Source organism: Hemitrygon akajei, chromosome 7, assembly GCF_048418815.1.
Source record: "Hemitrygon akajei chromosome 7, sHemAka1.3, whole genome shotgun sequence".
Lineage (NCBI taxonomy): Eukaryota > Metazoa > Chordata > Chondrichthyes > Myliobatiformes > Dasyatidae > Hemitrygon > Hemitrygon akajei.
In genome coordinates this window covers 145,426,619-145,443,506 of record NC_133130.1, presented here as the reverse complement: position 1 = coordinate 145,443,506, position 16,888 = coordinate 145,426,619, and the positions used below count along the sequence as shown (strand labels likewise).

The 16,888-nt window shown below is 40.6% G+C and overlaps 1 protein-coding gene across 1 annotated transcript in view; it reads right to left on the bottom strand.

The window, feature by feature from the left end:
• Positions 1–16,888, bottom strand: part of dph7 (diphthamide biosynthesis 7) — a 50,537-nt gene extending 33,649 nt beyond the window's left edge. Inside the window, exons 1-3 of the mRNA XM_073052201.1 lie at positions 16,776–16,888; positions 5,283–5,474; positions 4,687–4,826 (exon numbers count right to left, since the gene is read on the bottom strand). Of these exons, the coding sequence (XP_072908302.1) occupies positions 4,687–4,826; positions 5,283–5,423 (281 nt within the window). The 5' untranslated portion in view covers positions 5,424–5,474; positions 16,776–16,888. The remainder of the gene's footprint in view (positions 1–4,686; positions 4,827–5,282; positions 5,475–16,775) is intronic.

Sequence of the window (16,888 nt, the reverse complement as noted above, 5' to 3'; positions counted from 1 at the left end):
TGAGCCATGATTTGCAGAGGAAGATGAATGTTTATTGTTATAGCCCCAAGACATTACTAAAGGAGTTCCTCAGGGACAATTATCTTCAAATGCTCAATCAACAGAGATGATCACTGACATGATGATCAATTCCATTAGTGCCTCAAAACAAAATGAGGCAGTCCAAGCCTGCAAACAGCAAGAGCTCGCAAACTCATGAGTAACAAGTATCAGGTAACAATCACTTCCAACAAAACACAATCTAATCACCTATCCTTGACATTCAAGGTCATTACCAAAAAACTGAAGAAAACACCAGACATAATTAAGAATCCTTGACTGCCAATAGGCAGCTATGTATCTCAAATATAATAGATATCATTCTAAGAACTTTATGGATCTGTAAGACTCTTCCCTCTAAATCTTTAAGATTTCTATAGCTTTACCATGGCATGCAAAAGTTTGGGCACCCCGGTCAAAATTTCTGTTACTGTGAATAGTTAAGTGAGTAGAAGATGATCTGATCTCCAAAAGTCATAAAGTTAAAGATGAAACATTCTTTTCAACATTTTAAGCAAGATTAGTGATTATTTTTGTTTTGTACAGTTTTAGAGTGGGGAAAAAAGGAAAGGAGGACCATGCAAAAGTTTGGGCACCCCAAGAGATTTGAGCTCTCAGATAACTTATACCAAGGTCTCAGACCTTACATAGCTTGTTAGAGCTATGGCTTGTTCACAGTCATTGTTAGGAAAGGCCAGGTAATGCAAATTTCAAAGCTTTATAAATACCCTGACTCCTCAAACCTTGTCCCAACAATCAGCAGCCATGGGCTCCTCTAAGCAGCTGCCTAGTACTCTGAAAATTAAAATAAATGATGCCCACAAATCAGGAGAAGGCTATAAGACGACAGCAAAGCGTTTTCAGATAGCCGTTTCCTCAGTTCGTAATGTAACTAAGAAACGGCAGTTAACAGGAACAGTGGAGGTCAAGTTGAGGTCTGGAAGACCAAGAAAACTTTCCGAGAACTGCTCGTAGGATTGCTAGAAAGGGAAATCAAAACCCCCGTTTGACTACAAATAACTACTGTGCAGCGACACCTGCACAAATATGACCTTCATGGAAGAGTCATCAGAAGAAAACCTTTCCTGCGTCCTCACCACAAAATTCAGCGTCACAAGTTTGCAAAGGAACATCTAAACAAGATGCATTTTGGAAACAAGACCTGTGGACTGATGAAGTTAAAATAGAACTTTTTGGCTGCAATGAACAAAGGTATGTTTGGAGAAAAAAGGGTGCAGAATTTCATGAAAAGAACACCTCTCCAACTGTTAAGCACCGGGGTGGATCGATCATGCTTTGGACTTGTGTTGCAGCCAGTGGCACGGGGAACATTCCACCGGTAGAGGGAAGAATGAATTCAATTAAATACCAGCAAATTCTGGAAGCAAGCATCACATCGTCTGTACAAAAAGCTGAAGATAAAAAGAGGATGGCTTCTACAACAGGATAATGATCCTAAACACACCTCAAAATCCACAATGGACTACCTCAAGAGGCGCAAGCTGAAGGCTTTGCCATGGCCCTCAGTCCCCCGATCTAAACATCATCGAAAATCTGTGGATAGACCTGAAAAGAGCAGTGCATGCAAGACAGCCCAAGAATCTCACAGAACTAGAAGCCTTTTGCAAGGAAGAATGGGTGAAAATCCCCCAAACAAGAATTGAAAGACTCTTAGCTGGCTACAGAAAGCATTTACAAGCTATGATACTTGCCAAAGGGGGTGCTAGTAAGTATTGACCATGCAGGGTGCCCAAACTTTTGCTTCGGGCCCTTTCCCTTTTTTGTTATTTTGAAATTATAAAAGATGGAAATAAAAAAGTAATCTTGCTTAAAATATTAAAGAAATGTGTCATCTTTAACTTTATGCCTTTTGGAAATCAGGTCATCTTTTACTCACTTAGCTATTCAAAGTGTTATGATCCCAGCCCCCTCCTTCCTGAGAATCGCAAGATCGCTATTAATTCGGGTCTTGGACCCAGGAAATGAGAGAGAATCCTCAGAAAGACAACGCAACGGATTTTGACCATTGTTTCTTGGAGACACCTTTGTGGATTGCGACCCCTTGCTATGTGCCAGCTATCAGGGCTACGTGCACACTCTCAGGCAATGTGGGGTGGGGATTGTATCACCCCACCTTGATTGACATCTACAACTCTGCAAATCAAGATAAAAGAGGGGTGGCAGGAGGCAGTCCCCTAGCGACGCACCAGAAGGAGACACCATCGCTCATCGCTCCCGTGATAACGGGAAGCTATTCGGAAGCCACGTGTGGTTCGTTTCCCCTTTGCCTGGGGAACGGGTGGCTGATAACACCGAAAAGGACTTCGAACTGACAACGGGGAACCCACGTTCCCAATTCAACGGTTTGCGTCCAAAAGACTGGCAAGTTTATTTTCTCACCAAAAAATCTCTCTCTCTCCAACAAGTGAAACCCAGCGGTCCCCAAAAGGCTAAAAGCCTGCATGAACTTGAAAGACTCTTATATTTCCATCGGACAATATTTTTACCCCTAGACAAAACAATAGAGCTACTTCTTATTGATGATTATTACTATACCCGCGCTTTAGATTGAGTATTGACGACGTATATTATCTGAATGTTTGTATTAACCTTACTTTTGTGCCCCTTTATAAATAAAAACGTTTAAAAATAGTACCATTAGACTTCAACGGACCTCTCTATCTTTGTTGGTAAGTGACCCAGTTACGGGGTTCGTAACAGAAATTTTGACCAGGGGTGCCCAAACTTTTGCATGCCACTGTATTTAGCAGGAGAGAAGTGCATGCACAGATAAACCTTCTGAGCTACCAGTCAAACCAGTTCCCAGCAATGCACTCAAAATGCTGGAGGAACTCAGCAGGCCAGGCAGCATCTATGGAAGAGTCCTGCCGAAGGGTTTCAGCCCGAAACATCGACAATATTCTTTTCCATAGATGCTACCTGGCCTGCTGAGTTCCTCCAGCATTTTGTGTGTAGAACTGGAGAAAAAAAGCTGGAGGGGACTTGAAAGGTGGGGGAGGGGATAGAGAAACACAAGGTGAGGTGAGATCTGAAGGGGCATTACCAGAAGTTCGAGAAATCGATGTTCATATCATCAGGTTGGACTGCTACCAGGATAGAATATAAGGTGTTGTTCCTCCAACCTAAGTATGGCCTCATCACAACAGTAGGGGAGGCCATGGATAGACATATCAGAATGGGAATGAGAAGTGGAATTAAAATGGGTGGCTACTGGGAGATCTCACTTTTTCCAGCGGACAGAGCGTAGGTGCTCAGTGAAGGAGTCTTCCAATCTACATCGGGTCTCACTGATATGCAGGGGGCCACACCAGGAGCACCAGACACAGTACACGACCCAAAAAGACTCATAGGTGAAGTGTTGCCTCACCTGGAAGGACAGTTTGGGGCCTTGAAGGTAGTGAAGGTGTAGCACTTATTCTGCTTACAAAGACAAGTACCAGGAGGGAGATCAGTGGGGAGGGACGTTTCCACCTACATTATATTCCCTCCCTTAGGAAGCAGCCCATCAGCTTAGTCAAACTATTATCCAAGCTCAGAAGAACAGGGATTATAAAAAATACAAATTAATTACTAAAACATTTTTTAAAATTGCACAGAAAATATCAATGTTTTCCCATATATGGTCTGACAAATCAAGGGCAGCTTATCATGAATGGATTTTAAGTGTTCTTGTACATAAAACAAGAAATTATAAAGCAATTAATTAGGAAGGCAAATTAATGGTCACTATCAGAGATCCCCACCACCCAGGTCATGCTCTCTGCTTACTGCTGCCATCAGGTAAAAGGTACAAGAACCTCAGGAATCGCACCACCAGGTTCAAGAACAATTACAACCCTTCAACCATCAAACCTGAATAAAAGATAACCATACTCACTTATCCCTTCATTGAAAAGTTCTCACAACCAATGATCTTACTTTAAACTGGCTCTTTATCTCATTATTTAATGCTATTTATTTATATTTGCATTTGCACAGTTTGTTGTCTTCTACACTCTAGTTGATCTTTCATTGATCTTGTTATAGTTACGGTACTATTCTATAGATTTACTGAGTACGCCCACAAGAAAATGAACCTCAGGGTTGTATATGGTGACATACATGTACCTTGATAATAAAACTTACTTTGAACAAGGGCAATAAAATACAGAAGTAATGAAGTCATTCTGCAATGACAGAGCATTGACACGATCATACCCAAGGTACTGTCTACAACTTGGTCTCCTATCCAAAAAATTAATGCATGTTTGAAGGAGTTCGGAGAAATTTACCATTGATTCCTGCAACAAAACGGCTGTCTAAGGTGCAAAGGACAGTAGATTGGGTCTATGCTCATTGGAGTTTAGAAGAATGAAGGACGAATTTCTTCTCTCACTCTAGAATCTCTGGAATCTATACAGCAAGGGATGAATTATTGAAATATATTCAAAGGCTGAGACAAAAAGATTTTTGGACTATAGAGGAGACAAGTTATATGGGCAACTGGTGAAGGAGAAGATTTGAGCTGGTATCAGATTACTATGATTTTATTCAATGGTGGTGTAAGCTTTAGGTATGTTCTATTCCTGTTCCTAATTCTTATCAATGCCCTATTTGATATTTTATACCTGTCTCTTTAATGCTTACCATTTGAGATCTAATATTGCAGGCATTTCAATCCTCTGTACCTCTGTTAATGGAGAATAAAGCTGTTTCTGTTGAAAGCAGTATAGGTAAAGGCGCCCCTGCCGGAGCTGGGGCTCATTAATTTCTGAGTCTCCTGAACCCTGAAAGGTCAAAGTTACAAAGAAAATTTGTTAAAACTTTAATAAGACAATATAAGACATCTAAATTCAAGACATCTCTCTGTTGTAAAATTGTTTGAGAGTTCTTTGAACCATGAAATGAATCAGTTAAATCTGATCCTATCCTCTATCTCTATAGAATCATTGTGCAAGTTATCAATGGGTAGCAATGAAACAATGCAATTTTATTATACTCCACAGGCCAGTTCTCAGGATAATTGTAGTAACCCTACTGCAGACTAGAAAGATCACCAGAGGCTCAGATTGAATCACTGACCTTCTAAGTCTGCACTATTATCTGTTACTCCCATTTGAATCATTAGAAACCTGAAATCCACTGCAACCTTCAAGACAGGCAAGGCCACAACATTCCTAAAAATAACCAAAGTGAGACTAATATGCAAGAACAAATGTCCCTTCCTGTAAATAGCACTGTACCTTCTCCTCGGGATTCTTTAATTGATAAGTACCACAGGTTAGTACATTATGAAACTTGTCAATAGGGCACCACTCCACAGCATCTGCACTATACTCTGTGTCCACCACCTGCAGGGTTCGAGATATACATCGAGTCTCCATGTCAATCACTCATTGCAGGGCCCAGATTTTTTTTTAAACTGCATCAAAAATCTGAAAAAGAGAAAAATTACATTTGATTTTCTATCAGAAAACCAACATAAAATATTAATGCTCCCATCTGTGAATAACAAGTGGTATAAAGGGAATGCACATCAAATACACACTTTTAGTTTGACACATTACATAGTAGTTGTAGCACAAAACCAGGTTAATGAGCCAAACTGATCCATGCTCCACAAGTCTCATCCTTTATCTAAAACCATCAACTCAGCCTATTTCCTTATCAGCTTAAATGGATGAAACAACTTAGTTCAATGATAGAGCAAGTGCTCTCCAAATTTTACTATATAGACTATCTGCTGCCCAAGCTGGAAATGGATACTTATATACACTGGTATTATTGTGAATAAATGTTAAATCCTGGGGAACAACAGATTACTCAAACTAATGCAAACACGTAAAGCTTTAATTTTCCAAATGGCACTAATATTCTGCATTATACACCTAAGCAGCTCAAGACAAAATGCTTACAAAAGCCCTTGGCAAGCACACATTTATGCAAGCATTTTCCTTTTGTTTTACAGCCATGAAAACTGAATCTAAATTTTGTATATATAAATTAGATAAATTTACCTTCAGAGTCTTTTATTCTGAAAACTAAGTGAAAGGCATTCATTCACATTTCAGCACCATGTAATCAGGATAACCAAAGCATCTTTAGATGAAAACTCAAGCTCTCACTAATCCCTTCCAACAATGTACTTTTCATTGTCTCCTCATACAACAAGTGATATCCTACCCAATACATTAACATTGAAGTTTGATTTCCAAAACGTGATTTTGCTCCAGAAGTGGTATTGCGGGTCATTGAAGCCCTTAGATGTGAAGTTCCCAATAGACTACGGTAATCTAGTTTTCAGCACAATTCTCCTAAAAGAAGTGATGCCTCAAAAGGACAGCATCACATCATTAAGGACCCTCATCACCCAGGACATGCCCTGTTCTCAAGTTACCATCAGAAAGGAGGTACAAAGCCTCAGGGATTTTTTTTTCTGTTCTTATGTATTGCATTGTACTGCTGCCGTGAGGACAACAAATTTCACAATATATGCCGGAGATATTAAACCTGATTCTGAAATTAACCAAATCAAAGTAAAAAGAAACCCAAGCACAAATAGTTCCTCACCTTTTTCACTAATTTAAAATCAAGCACACATCTTGATACACAACCAGAACAAATCAATCGCCATGGTGAGATTCACTACATTCATCCGTATCCATTAAATTCAACCTTCAAACAGTCTCAAAATTAAACTTAAAATAAATGCACATTAATTGGCAATTGGCATAAAATTAGCATTTTACTTCATTTGCTATTAAAATAAAACTGTAGTATTTCCATAATGTTAATAAAGATTGAACACATTTACAGCAATTTCAACATAGGAAAACGTCTCAACTTTTTCACAAAAAAATTATACTCCTGTACTTCCATAAATTAATGATTTTCTGGAAACCATTCCTGCAGAAAATATTTTGAAGTAATTAAGGCTGGCAAGATTAGATGTGAGGAACATACTACATTCAATGGTCACTTTATTAGGTACATTCATTAATGCAAACATGTTATCAGCCAATCATGTGTCAGCAACTCAATCCATAAAACCATACAGATATGGTCAAGAGTTTCAGTTGTTGTTCAAGCCAAACATCAGAAATGGGGAAGAAATATGTTCTAAGCAACTGATTGAAGAATGATTGTTGATGCCATATGGGGTGCTTTGGGTCATCTCAGAAATTGTCGACCTCCTGGGATTTTCAAGCACAACAATTTTTAAGAGTTTACAGAGAATGGTGCGATAAACAAGATCAACCCCAGGTGAGAGTAAGCGTTCAGCACAGACTAGAAGGGCCGAGATGGCCTGTTTCTATGCTGTAATTGTTATATGTTATATGGTTAACCAGTGAGTGGCAGTTCTGTGAATGAACACCACTTGTTAATTGGAGAGGTCAGAGGATAATGGTCAGATGGGTTCAAACAGACAGGAAGGCAACAGCAACTCAAATAACTACACGTTACAAAAGTGATGTGCAGAAAAAACACTTCTGAACTCCATTGACAAACCTTGAAATGGATAGGCTACAGCAGTAGAAGACCACACCAGGTTCAACTCCTGTAACTAATAATGTGGCCGGTGAGTGTATATATAAAATGGTACCGCTCCACAATATATGCAAAGTGCAGTAGCTTTCCATAGTAATCTTTCAGTTTACTGTAAAAAATATTTTCCACATATATAATTATTCAAAAGTTTTTCCATGTATTGTCTCTAACTCCAGAGCAGTGAAACACTAATTTAGAGGTTATATGATTATACACACTGTACAAAGTTAACTTTACAGTAGGAATTTAGTGCATATAAGACTGTATATTTATATTTGTTGGTCTTTTAAAAATATACTTTGCTGTCTCTCTCATTTCCAACTTTCAACCTCTGTTTTTGGGCAGCAGCTCAAGGGGGTGGCTCACAACCAACTTCTGAAGGCCAGTGGGCATCAAATGTTTGGCATGGTGTTATATTTATAAAAAAGAAAATACTTGCTCTAATAGGGAATCCAAGGCTAAGTATAAACTAGAAATTAGAGGCAAAGGATTTGGGGACAATGTCAGAAACCAAAGAAAACTAGAACATTAGAACTTATAAAAACACAAAATGCTGGCAGAACTCAGCAGGCCAGACGGCATCTATGGGAGGAGGTAGTGACGATGTTTCGGGCCGAATCCCTTCATCAGGATCCTGACGAAGGGTTTCGGCCCAAAACGTCGTCACTACCTCCTCCCATGGATGCCGTCTGGCCTGCTGAGTTCTGCCAGCATTTTGTGCTTTTATTTATTTCCAGCATCTGCAGATTCACTCGAGTTACATTAGAACTTATATCTACCAAAAGCTGCAGAGGATATGTCAAATGAAAATTTAATAACTAAGACTGCTGTACTTAAATTGGACTAGAGTAAAGGATATAGACTAACAGTGGGCAAAAGGAGTCAGGATACTAGTTAGCTACTGAATAGCAAAATAATCTTAAGAGACTGACTGCTTATTACACCAACTCATACTGTATGTACATACATTTTAAATTTCACAGAAAAAAAATCAGAAAATGACAGGCTTTCCATTCTGAACAAGCAACTCCTTCAGCTGCAATGACATACATTAATTTTCATCCACATCTGTTGATTTTTTTCCTTCTAAAAATAAACAACTGCATCTGTCCCATCCAGAGATCTTTATCCAATACAGAGCCGATGAAAACTCCACGGCAGTCACAAACTGAAATCCCAAAAGCTTTGGGGGGAAATGATTTTGTTTAAAAAGTACAGCAGCATCTAACTCAGTTGTGACACTAACTGTAACTAACTGCACGTGGTCATATCCTTCTATTACTTAACACACCACTGAGTCTAAATATGCCACTGTGCAATAGGACATCCTAACCAACAAACATTAGATAGTCAGGATGCACAACCACCCCTACTTTCCCATCATCCTCAACACAGATTGTGTGCTGAGCCCATTGGGGTACACTCTGCTCACACCATTACTGCACAGCCAAATACCTGAGTAATCACATTGTCAAATTCACCGATGACACAAGTGCTGGGGCTGATCACCAACAACGATGAGACAACCTACAGAGAAGAAGCGGAAGAGCTCGAGGCCTGGTGCCAGGCAAATAACATCTTCCTCAATGTCAACAAGACAAAGGAAATGTTTATTGACTTTCAGAGAAATTGCACCACTCACATCCCCCTTTACATTGGTGGCAGAGCAGTGGAAACTATGAGTACTTTCAAACTCCTGGGAGTGCACACCTCACACAACCTCCCATGGTCCCAGAACACATCTTACACAATCAGGAAAGCTCATCAACATCTCTATTTTCTGAGGATGCAAAAGAGAACTGGATTATGCGCATCTATACTGCAGATGCACAGTAGAGAGCATTCTACTTTATGCTGTGTCACCGCATGGTACAAAATCTGCACTGTGGCGGACTAGAAGGCTTTACAACAGGTAGTCAAAACCGTCCAACACATCACCAGCATCAGCCTACCTGCCATCAAGGATATGTATAGAGAAAGATGCCAGTAACACCATGAAATATCCTACCCATTCTGCTCATGGGCTGTTCATTTCTATAAGGCTATGCTGCATCCACGCCAGGACCACCAAAATTCAAAGTAAAATTTATCAGAGTACACACGTCACCACATACAACCCTGAGATTCTATTTCTGCAGCATGCTTAGCAAATCTATACAGAACAGCAATTGTAAACAAACTGTGTAAATGTAGATATAAATAGCAATAAATAACAAACATAAAATAACAATATAACAAAGTCCTTATATGAGTGTAGCTATCAATTTTTGTACAAGAGCCTGATGATTGAGGGGTAGTAACTGTTCTTGAACCTGGTGATGCGAGTCCTGAGGCACCTGTACCTTCTACCTGATGGCAGCAGTGAGAAAATAACATGGCCTGGGTGGTGAGGATCTTTGATGATGGATGCTGCTTTTCTATGGCAACATTTCATGTAGATATGCTCAATGGTTGGAATGGTTTTACCCTTGGTGTGTTGGGCCAAATCCACTACCTTTTGTAGGATTTTCTGCTCAAAAGGCATTGCTGTTCCCGTACCAGGCCATAATACAGGCTCAAAAACAGTCACCTTCTGCAATCAGTAAAGTTGATCAACAATTCCACCCACTAAACCACCCCTCCACCACCACTATTTTAACATTTTCTGTCTTATATACTCCTGTTGCTAGCATCAATTTATGGACATACAATCAATCTTGTGCATTTATATCGTGTTCTTCATCTTTTTTTGTGTGTGCTGCATCAGATCAAGAGTAACAATATTTTTGTTCTCCTTTACACTTGTGTACTGGAAATGGCATTAAACAATTTTGAGTTCCTTGCCTGTTCAGATGTTTGTCTAAATGCCACTTAAACATTGCTATCGTGTCCGCTTCTACATCTCCCTAGCACCTACCACTGTGTAAAAAATGTAGTTTGTACATCTTCTTTAAACTTTCCCCTTCTCATGTCCTTGAGTGCTTGACTTATCACCCTGGAGAAAAGACTGGCTAACCTATCTAACCATCCTTTGAACTTTATATATTTACACCAGGATATCCCTTTGGCTCTGATACTCTAGATAAAACAGTACAAGTTTTATCAATAACAAATACATTCCAATCCAGCCCACATTCTGGTGAACCTCTTTTACACCGTCCTCAAAGTAATGCATGCTCAAGTATGCTATCTCAAGTGTGGCAACCAGAAATACTCCATACAATATTCCAAATGTGGCTCAACCCATGTTTTATACAACTGCAATGAGAGCAAGCATTCCATACACTTTCTTTACCAATTGTTATCCATTTGTGCAGACACTTTCAGGAAGCCTACAATCCCTCTGTATATCAGTGCTCCTAAGAGTCCTGCCATTTACTGTAGACTTTGCTCTTCCATTTTCACCTCACACTTATCTGGATTAAGCTCCATCTGGCCTTTTCCCATGCAGTCCTTCCAGATGAAGCATTTACCTCCTACAAACTTGTTTACTGCATTCAGTGCTCTTGATGTGACCTCCTCTAGGTTGGCAAGACAAAGCACGGGCTAAGTAATCGCTTTGCACTAGCTTTAGCATCTTGTAGCCAACTCATACAGACAATAATCATATCAGATTTTACTCTCATTTTCATCAGGCCAGAGTGTTAACTTGTCTTAGAGTCAGGTGACGAAGATCAGCTGAAGTATCCACTACTGAACACTATCCAGGGTATGGAAACATCAAAGAAGTATACAACAGATCTCTGCTGAAATGAACTACATTAACTCCAGCATGAGAAAACATCCCCTAGATAAAATAGTTATTCAAGAAAGAATTAAAACAAGAAAAGCTCAATATGACACGCATTCCGCTCTACAACACAAACAGGAACGACTTTAAACACTGGCACGCTATCTATGCAAAAACCACATCATAGAGATTGCTAAGATTGCTGCATAAGTAATTCAAAATCTTTACAGCATTGTGGTTAAATTACAGGACTTGTAATTTAGGAAAGTACACTTTAAATTTAAACAAATAAAATGCTGTTAGCAGTTGTGATCATGAAACCACCAAATTTGTCACAAAAAAATTCACTGGATTCCCCAATTTTCCTTTTTTTTAAAAAAAAACATAAGACCACCCACACTTGCATGTTTTATTTATTAAATACCTTCTATGTTAAATAGTGCCTCTTCCAACTTATCTTCATGGACAGGTCAAAGCATTGTTTTCCATGATATGGGACTCATGTCCAACACAGAACCTTGGCTCACTGAACATCTTCCATTAAGCAAGGACAGAATTCATTTATGATATTTGCCAGTTCTGTTTACTTTCTTTGAAGGTGGCCAAAGCTGGGTCAAAGAGGAAGGACTCCATCATATAATGCATCCTATAGTATAACCCTTCTAGATGCCGGGTTCCTACCCAGTCTGGGCCATGTGAAGTTCAAGACCCATGACAACGTTGTTTATACCAAAGTAGCCATTAAGCCACAATTCAAAGACCTCAAGGCTGGGCATGAAATACTGTCCTTGCCAAATCCTACCATAACATATCCAAGCAACAAAAAGACCATGGAGCAACAAACAACCTGATGAGGGAAATCAGCATCCAAGGGGTGAGGGAGGCAAGGGAAAGTGGGGCAAATTGTTACCTTTGAGTCAAAGACTTACATCAGGACTATCCAGCAAATATTCAGGGTGCTCAAATATTCAATCGGCTTCAGCAGATTCTTGAACACAAAATATGCAGATTATGGAAATCAAGAGGAACAAACACAAAATGCTAGAGGAGCTCAGATCAGGATGCGCTCTGGTATTTTGTGTTTGTTCCTCCAGCAGATTGTTTCTTGCTCCAGATGCCAGCTTCTGCAATCTAGTCTCATATACTGAACCATGCTTTGCCTTTTAAGTACTGACACATTAAAGGTTGCATTAAGACAGCTGCTCTCTCACAAAGTGAAACAAAACTGCCTTACCTCCAGATAAGAGCAATTGGCCAGAAGGTGACTAATTTGGCAGGGGGATAGGAAGCCGAATGATAGGGCTGAGAATAGGGCAGTTGGTTTACAAACAGATGCAGTGTGTAGTGAGACTGTGAAAATGGACAGGCAGTTGACAGGGCAAAACTGCAGTCAAATGGAATGAGCTAAGTGGGGCACAGGGGCAAAATTGAAAAGGGTGAATAATACAGGACTGAGGGTGTTATATTTGAATGCACACAGTAGACAGAATAAGATTGATGACCTGGTAGTGTAATTAAAGATCGGCAGGTACAAGGTTGTGTATCACTAGAGTCATGACTGAAAGAAGATTATAATTGTGAGCTTAACATCCAAGGATACACCTTGCATCGAAAGGACAGGCAGGTAGGCAGAAGGGGTGGGGTGGCCCTGTTGGTAAAAAATGAAATTAAATCCTTAGGTGGCATAGATCAGAAGACACAGAATCCCTGCTGGAAGAATTTAGAAAATGCAAGGGTAAAATAACCCTGATGGGAGTTATATACAGGCCTCCTAATAGTAGACAAGATTTGGGGTGCAAATTACAACGCAAGATAGAAATGGCACGTAAAAAGGGCAATGTTATGATAGTTATGAAGGATTTCAATATGCAGGTAGATTGGGAAAAATCAGGTTGGAGCTGGATCCCAAGGGAGAGGAATTAATAGAATCCCTACAATAAGGCTTTTAACAGCAACTTGAAGTTAAGCCTACTAAAAGAAAGGCAATTCTCAATTGGGTGTTGTGTAATGAACCAAATTTGATTAGAGAGCTTAAGGTAAATGAACCTTTAGGAGGCAACGATCATAGTAAGATGGGATTCACCCTGCAGTTTGAGAGGGAGAAGTTAAAGTCAGGTGTATCAGCATTACAGTGGAGTAAAGGGAATTACACAGGCATGAGAGGGGAAATGGCCTAAGTTGATTGGAAGGGGACACTAGCAGAGATTATGGCAGAACAGCGCTGGCTGGAGTTTCTGGGGCAAATTGGAAGGCACGGGACAGATACATCCCAAAGATGTAGTGGTATTCGAATGGGAGAATGGGGCACCATAGCTGAAATTGAAGACAACAAAAAGATTTTTTTTTAAAAGAGGGCAGATAATATAGCAAAAATGAGTGGGAAATTAGAGGATGGGAAGCTTTTAAAAATGAACAGAAGACAACTAAAAAAGCCATAAGGAAAGAAATGATGAAATATGAAGGCAAGCTAGTCAGAAGAAGATGCCAAAGGTTTTTTTCAAGATGTACTGTATAAAGAGTAAAAGAGAGGTGAGAGTGGATATTGAACTGCTGGAAAATGATACTGGAGAGGTAGCTATGGGGGACAGAAAAATGGGACACAAACTAAATAAGTATCTTGCGTCAGTCTTTACTATGGAAGACTGTAGCAGTTTGGCAGGAATTCAAGAGTGTCAGGAGGGAGAAGTGAGTTAACTGCTATTACTAAGGAGTAAGTGTTTCAGAAGCTAAAAGGTCTGATGGTAGATAACTGACATGGACAAGATGGACTATATCCTAGGGTTCTGAAGGAGGCAGCTGAAGAGATTGTGGATGTATTAGTAATGACCTTTCAAGAATCATGAGATTCTGGAATGGTTGTGTAAGATGGGAAAATTGCAAATGTTATTCCACTCTTTAAGGGAGAGGGAGAAGAAAGGAAATTATAAGCCTGTTAGCCTGACTTCAGTGGTTGGGAATATGTTGGAATCCATTGTTAAGCATGAGGTTTCAGTGTACTTGCAGACACATAATAAAATAGGCCAAAGTCAGTATAGTGTCCTACAGGGGAATTCCAAATCTGTTGGAATTATTTGAGGAAATAACAGGCAGGAAAGACAAAGGAGAGTGACTGGAAGTTGTTTACTTGGATTTGTAGAAGGCCTTTGCCAAACTACCACACACAAGGCTGCTGAACAAGAGACCATGGCATTACAGGAAAGATGTACTAACATGGATACATTGGCTGACTGGCAGGAGGCAAAGAATGGGAATAAATGGCACCTTTTGTGGTTGGTTGCCAGTAACTAGTGAACCCCGGGGGGGGGGGGGGGGGGGGGAGGAGTTATGACCATTTCTTTTCACATTTTATACGTCAATGATTTGGATGACAGAATTAATGGCTTCGTGAACGATAGAAAGATAGGTGGAGGGCCAGGTAATGTTGAGGAAGCAGGGAGTCTGCAGAAGGATTTGAACAGATTAGGAGAATGAACAAAGTGGCAGATGGAATATAGTGTAGGGAAGTGTACGGCCATGCACTTTGGTGGAATGAATAAAGGCAGAGACAATTTTCTGAACCAGGAGAAAGTTCAAAAATTGAAGGTGCAAAGGGACCTAGGAGTCTTCGTACAGGATTCCCTCAAGGTTTACTTACAGGTTAGATTGGTGGTAAGGAAGGCAAATGCAATGTTAGCATTGATTTTGAGTAGACTAGAATACAAGAGCAAGGATGTAATATGGAGGCCTTTAAGGCTTGGTCAGACTGCACTTGGGAACTTTGGGTTCCTTATTGAAGGAAATATGTACTGGCATTGAAGGCCCAGAGGAGGTTCACGAGAATGATCCCAGGAATGAACGGGTGAACATATGAAGAGCTCTGGGCCTGTAATTACTGGAGTTTAGAAAGGTCTGGATAGAGTGGATGTAGGATAGATGTTTCCTATAGTAGGTGAATCTAGGCCCAAAGGGCACAGCCCCAGAATCAAGGGACGTCCATTTAGAACGAGATGAGGAAAAATTTCTTTAGACAGAGGGTCTACGGAATTTATTGCCACCGACGCCTGTGGAGGAAAAGTCACTGGGTGTACTTAAAGCAGAAGTTTATAGTTTCTTCACTAGTCAGGCACTGAAGGTCCCAGGTAGAAGGTAGGAGAATGGAATTGAGAGGGATAATAAGTCTGCCATGATAGAATGGCAGAACAGACACAATGGACCGAATGGCCTAATTCTGTTCCTATGTCTTATGGTCTAAACTGGATACCACACATAATTGCTGAGCTAGTTAAATCATATTCCTAGAAGATTCCTGCCTCCAATATTTCAGAACCAGTAGTCATCCAACACAATGTTAACAAAAATGAAATCAATTTGTAACTTTATCGTATTTAGAGATACAGCACAGTACAGCCCTTCCAGCCCTACAAACTGCCCTGCCCAGCAACCCACCTATTTAATACTACTCTAATCACAGAACAATTTACAATGACTAATTAACTTTCTAACCTTAATATTCAAAGTTCAGTAAATTTATCAAAGTGCATATGTCACCATATACAAACCTGAGATTACTTTTCTTGCAAGCAAAATCAACAAATCCATAGTAGAATAACCATAATAGAATCAACGAAAGACCACACCAACTTGGGTGTTCAACCAGTGGGCAAAAGACAACTGTGCATATTAAAAAAAGAAAAATAAATAAGCAAAAAATATCAAGAAGGTAAGATGAACAGTGCTTGAAAGTGAGTCCATAGGTTGTGAGAACATTTTAGAGATGGGGCAAGTGAAGCTATCACATCTGGTTCATGCGCCTGATGGATATGGGGTAATAACTGTTCCTGAACCTGGTGGCGAGAGTCCTGAGGCTCCTGTGCCTTCTTCCAGATGGCAGCAGTGAGAAGAAAGCATGGCCTGGAGAATACCAACGTATTTGGACTGTGTGAGAAACCAGGAGGAAATCCACAGTCACGGGAAAAACATACGAACACCTGAACTGAACACCGATCTCAGGAACGTGCCAGGCTGTAATACCATCGCCTTAACCGCTGCGCTACCGAATTGCCCTAATGATTCGCTCCGCCTCGAACCACCACCACCCCTTGGGCTTCCAGCTGGAAATTATTATGCTTTTTTTAACTGCTAGATATTCCAAAGCAATCCTGCAGGATCAGAGTTTTTCCCCAACCTATTTATTTTGGCTTCTGTCCTCCCCTCTCCCTTGTCACTCCTGCTGAAAGGTCTTGGCACGAAACACTGATTGCTCATTTCCCTCTGTAAATACTGCTTGACCCGAGTATTTTGTGTGCGTGCGTGTGTGTGTTAATCTAGATATACAACATCTGCAGCTATCTTTTGTGTGTCAGGACTGGAGTCCCTCCTGGCCCCGCCATTCACCTCCCGGGTACGGGCGCCTGCGCGCACTCAACCACCCGCCTCCGCCGCCGCTGGCGGCGCGCACAGCCCCCGCACGCGGCTCCCCCTCGCGCCGCTCGGCACTCACCCGCTCGCCAACTGGCTCGCGCACCACCTTCCTCCACGAGCTCCACGCTGTCTTCCGGCAGAGCAGCCCTGCGCCCGCGCTCCGCCAGTGATTGGCGGCCGTGCTAGCCAATT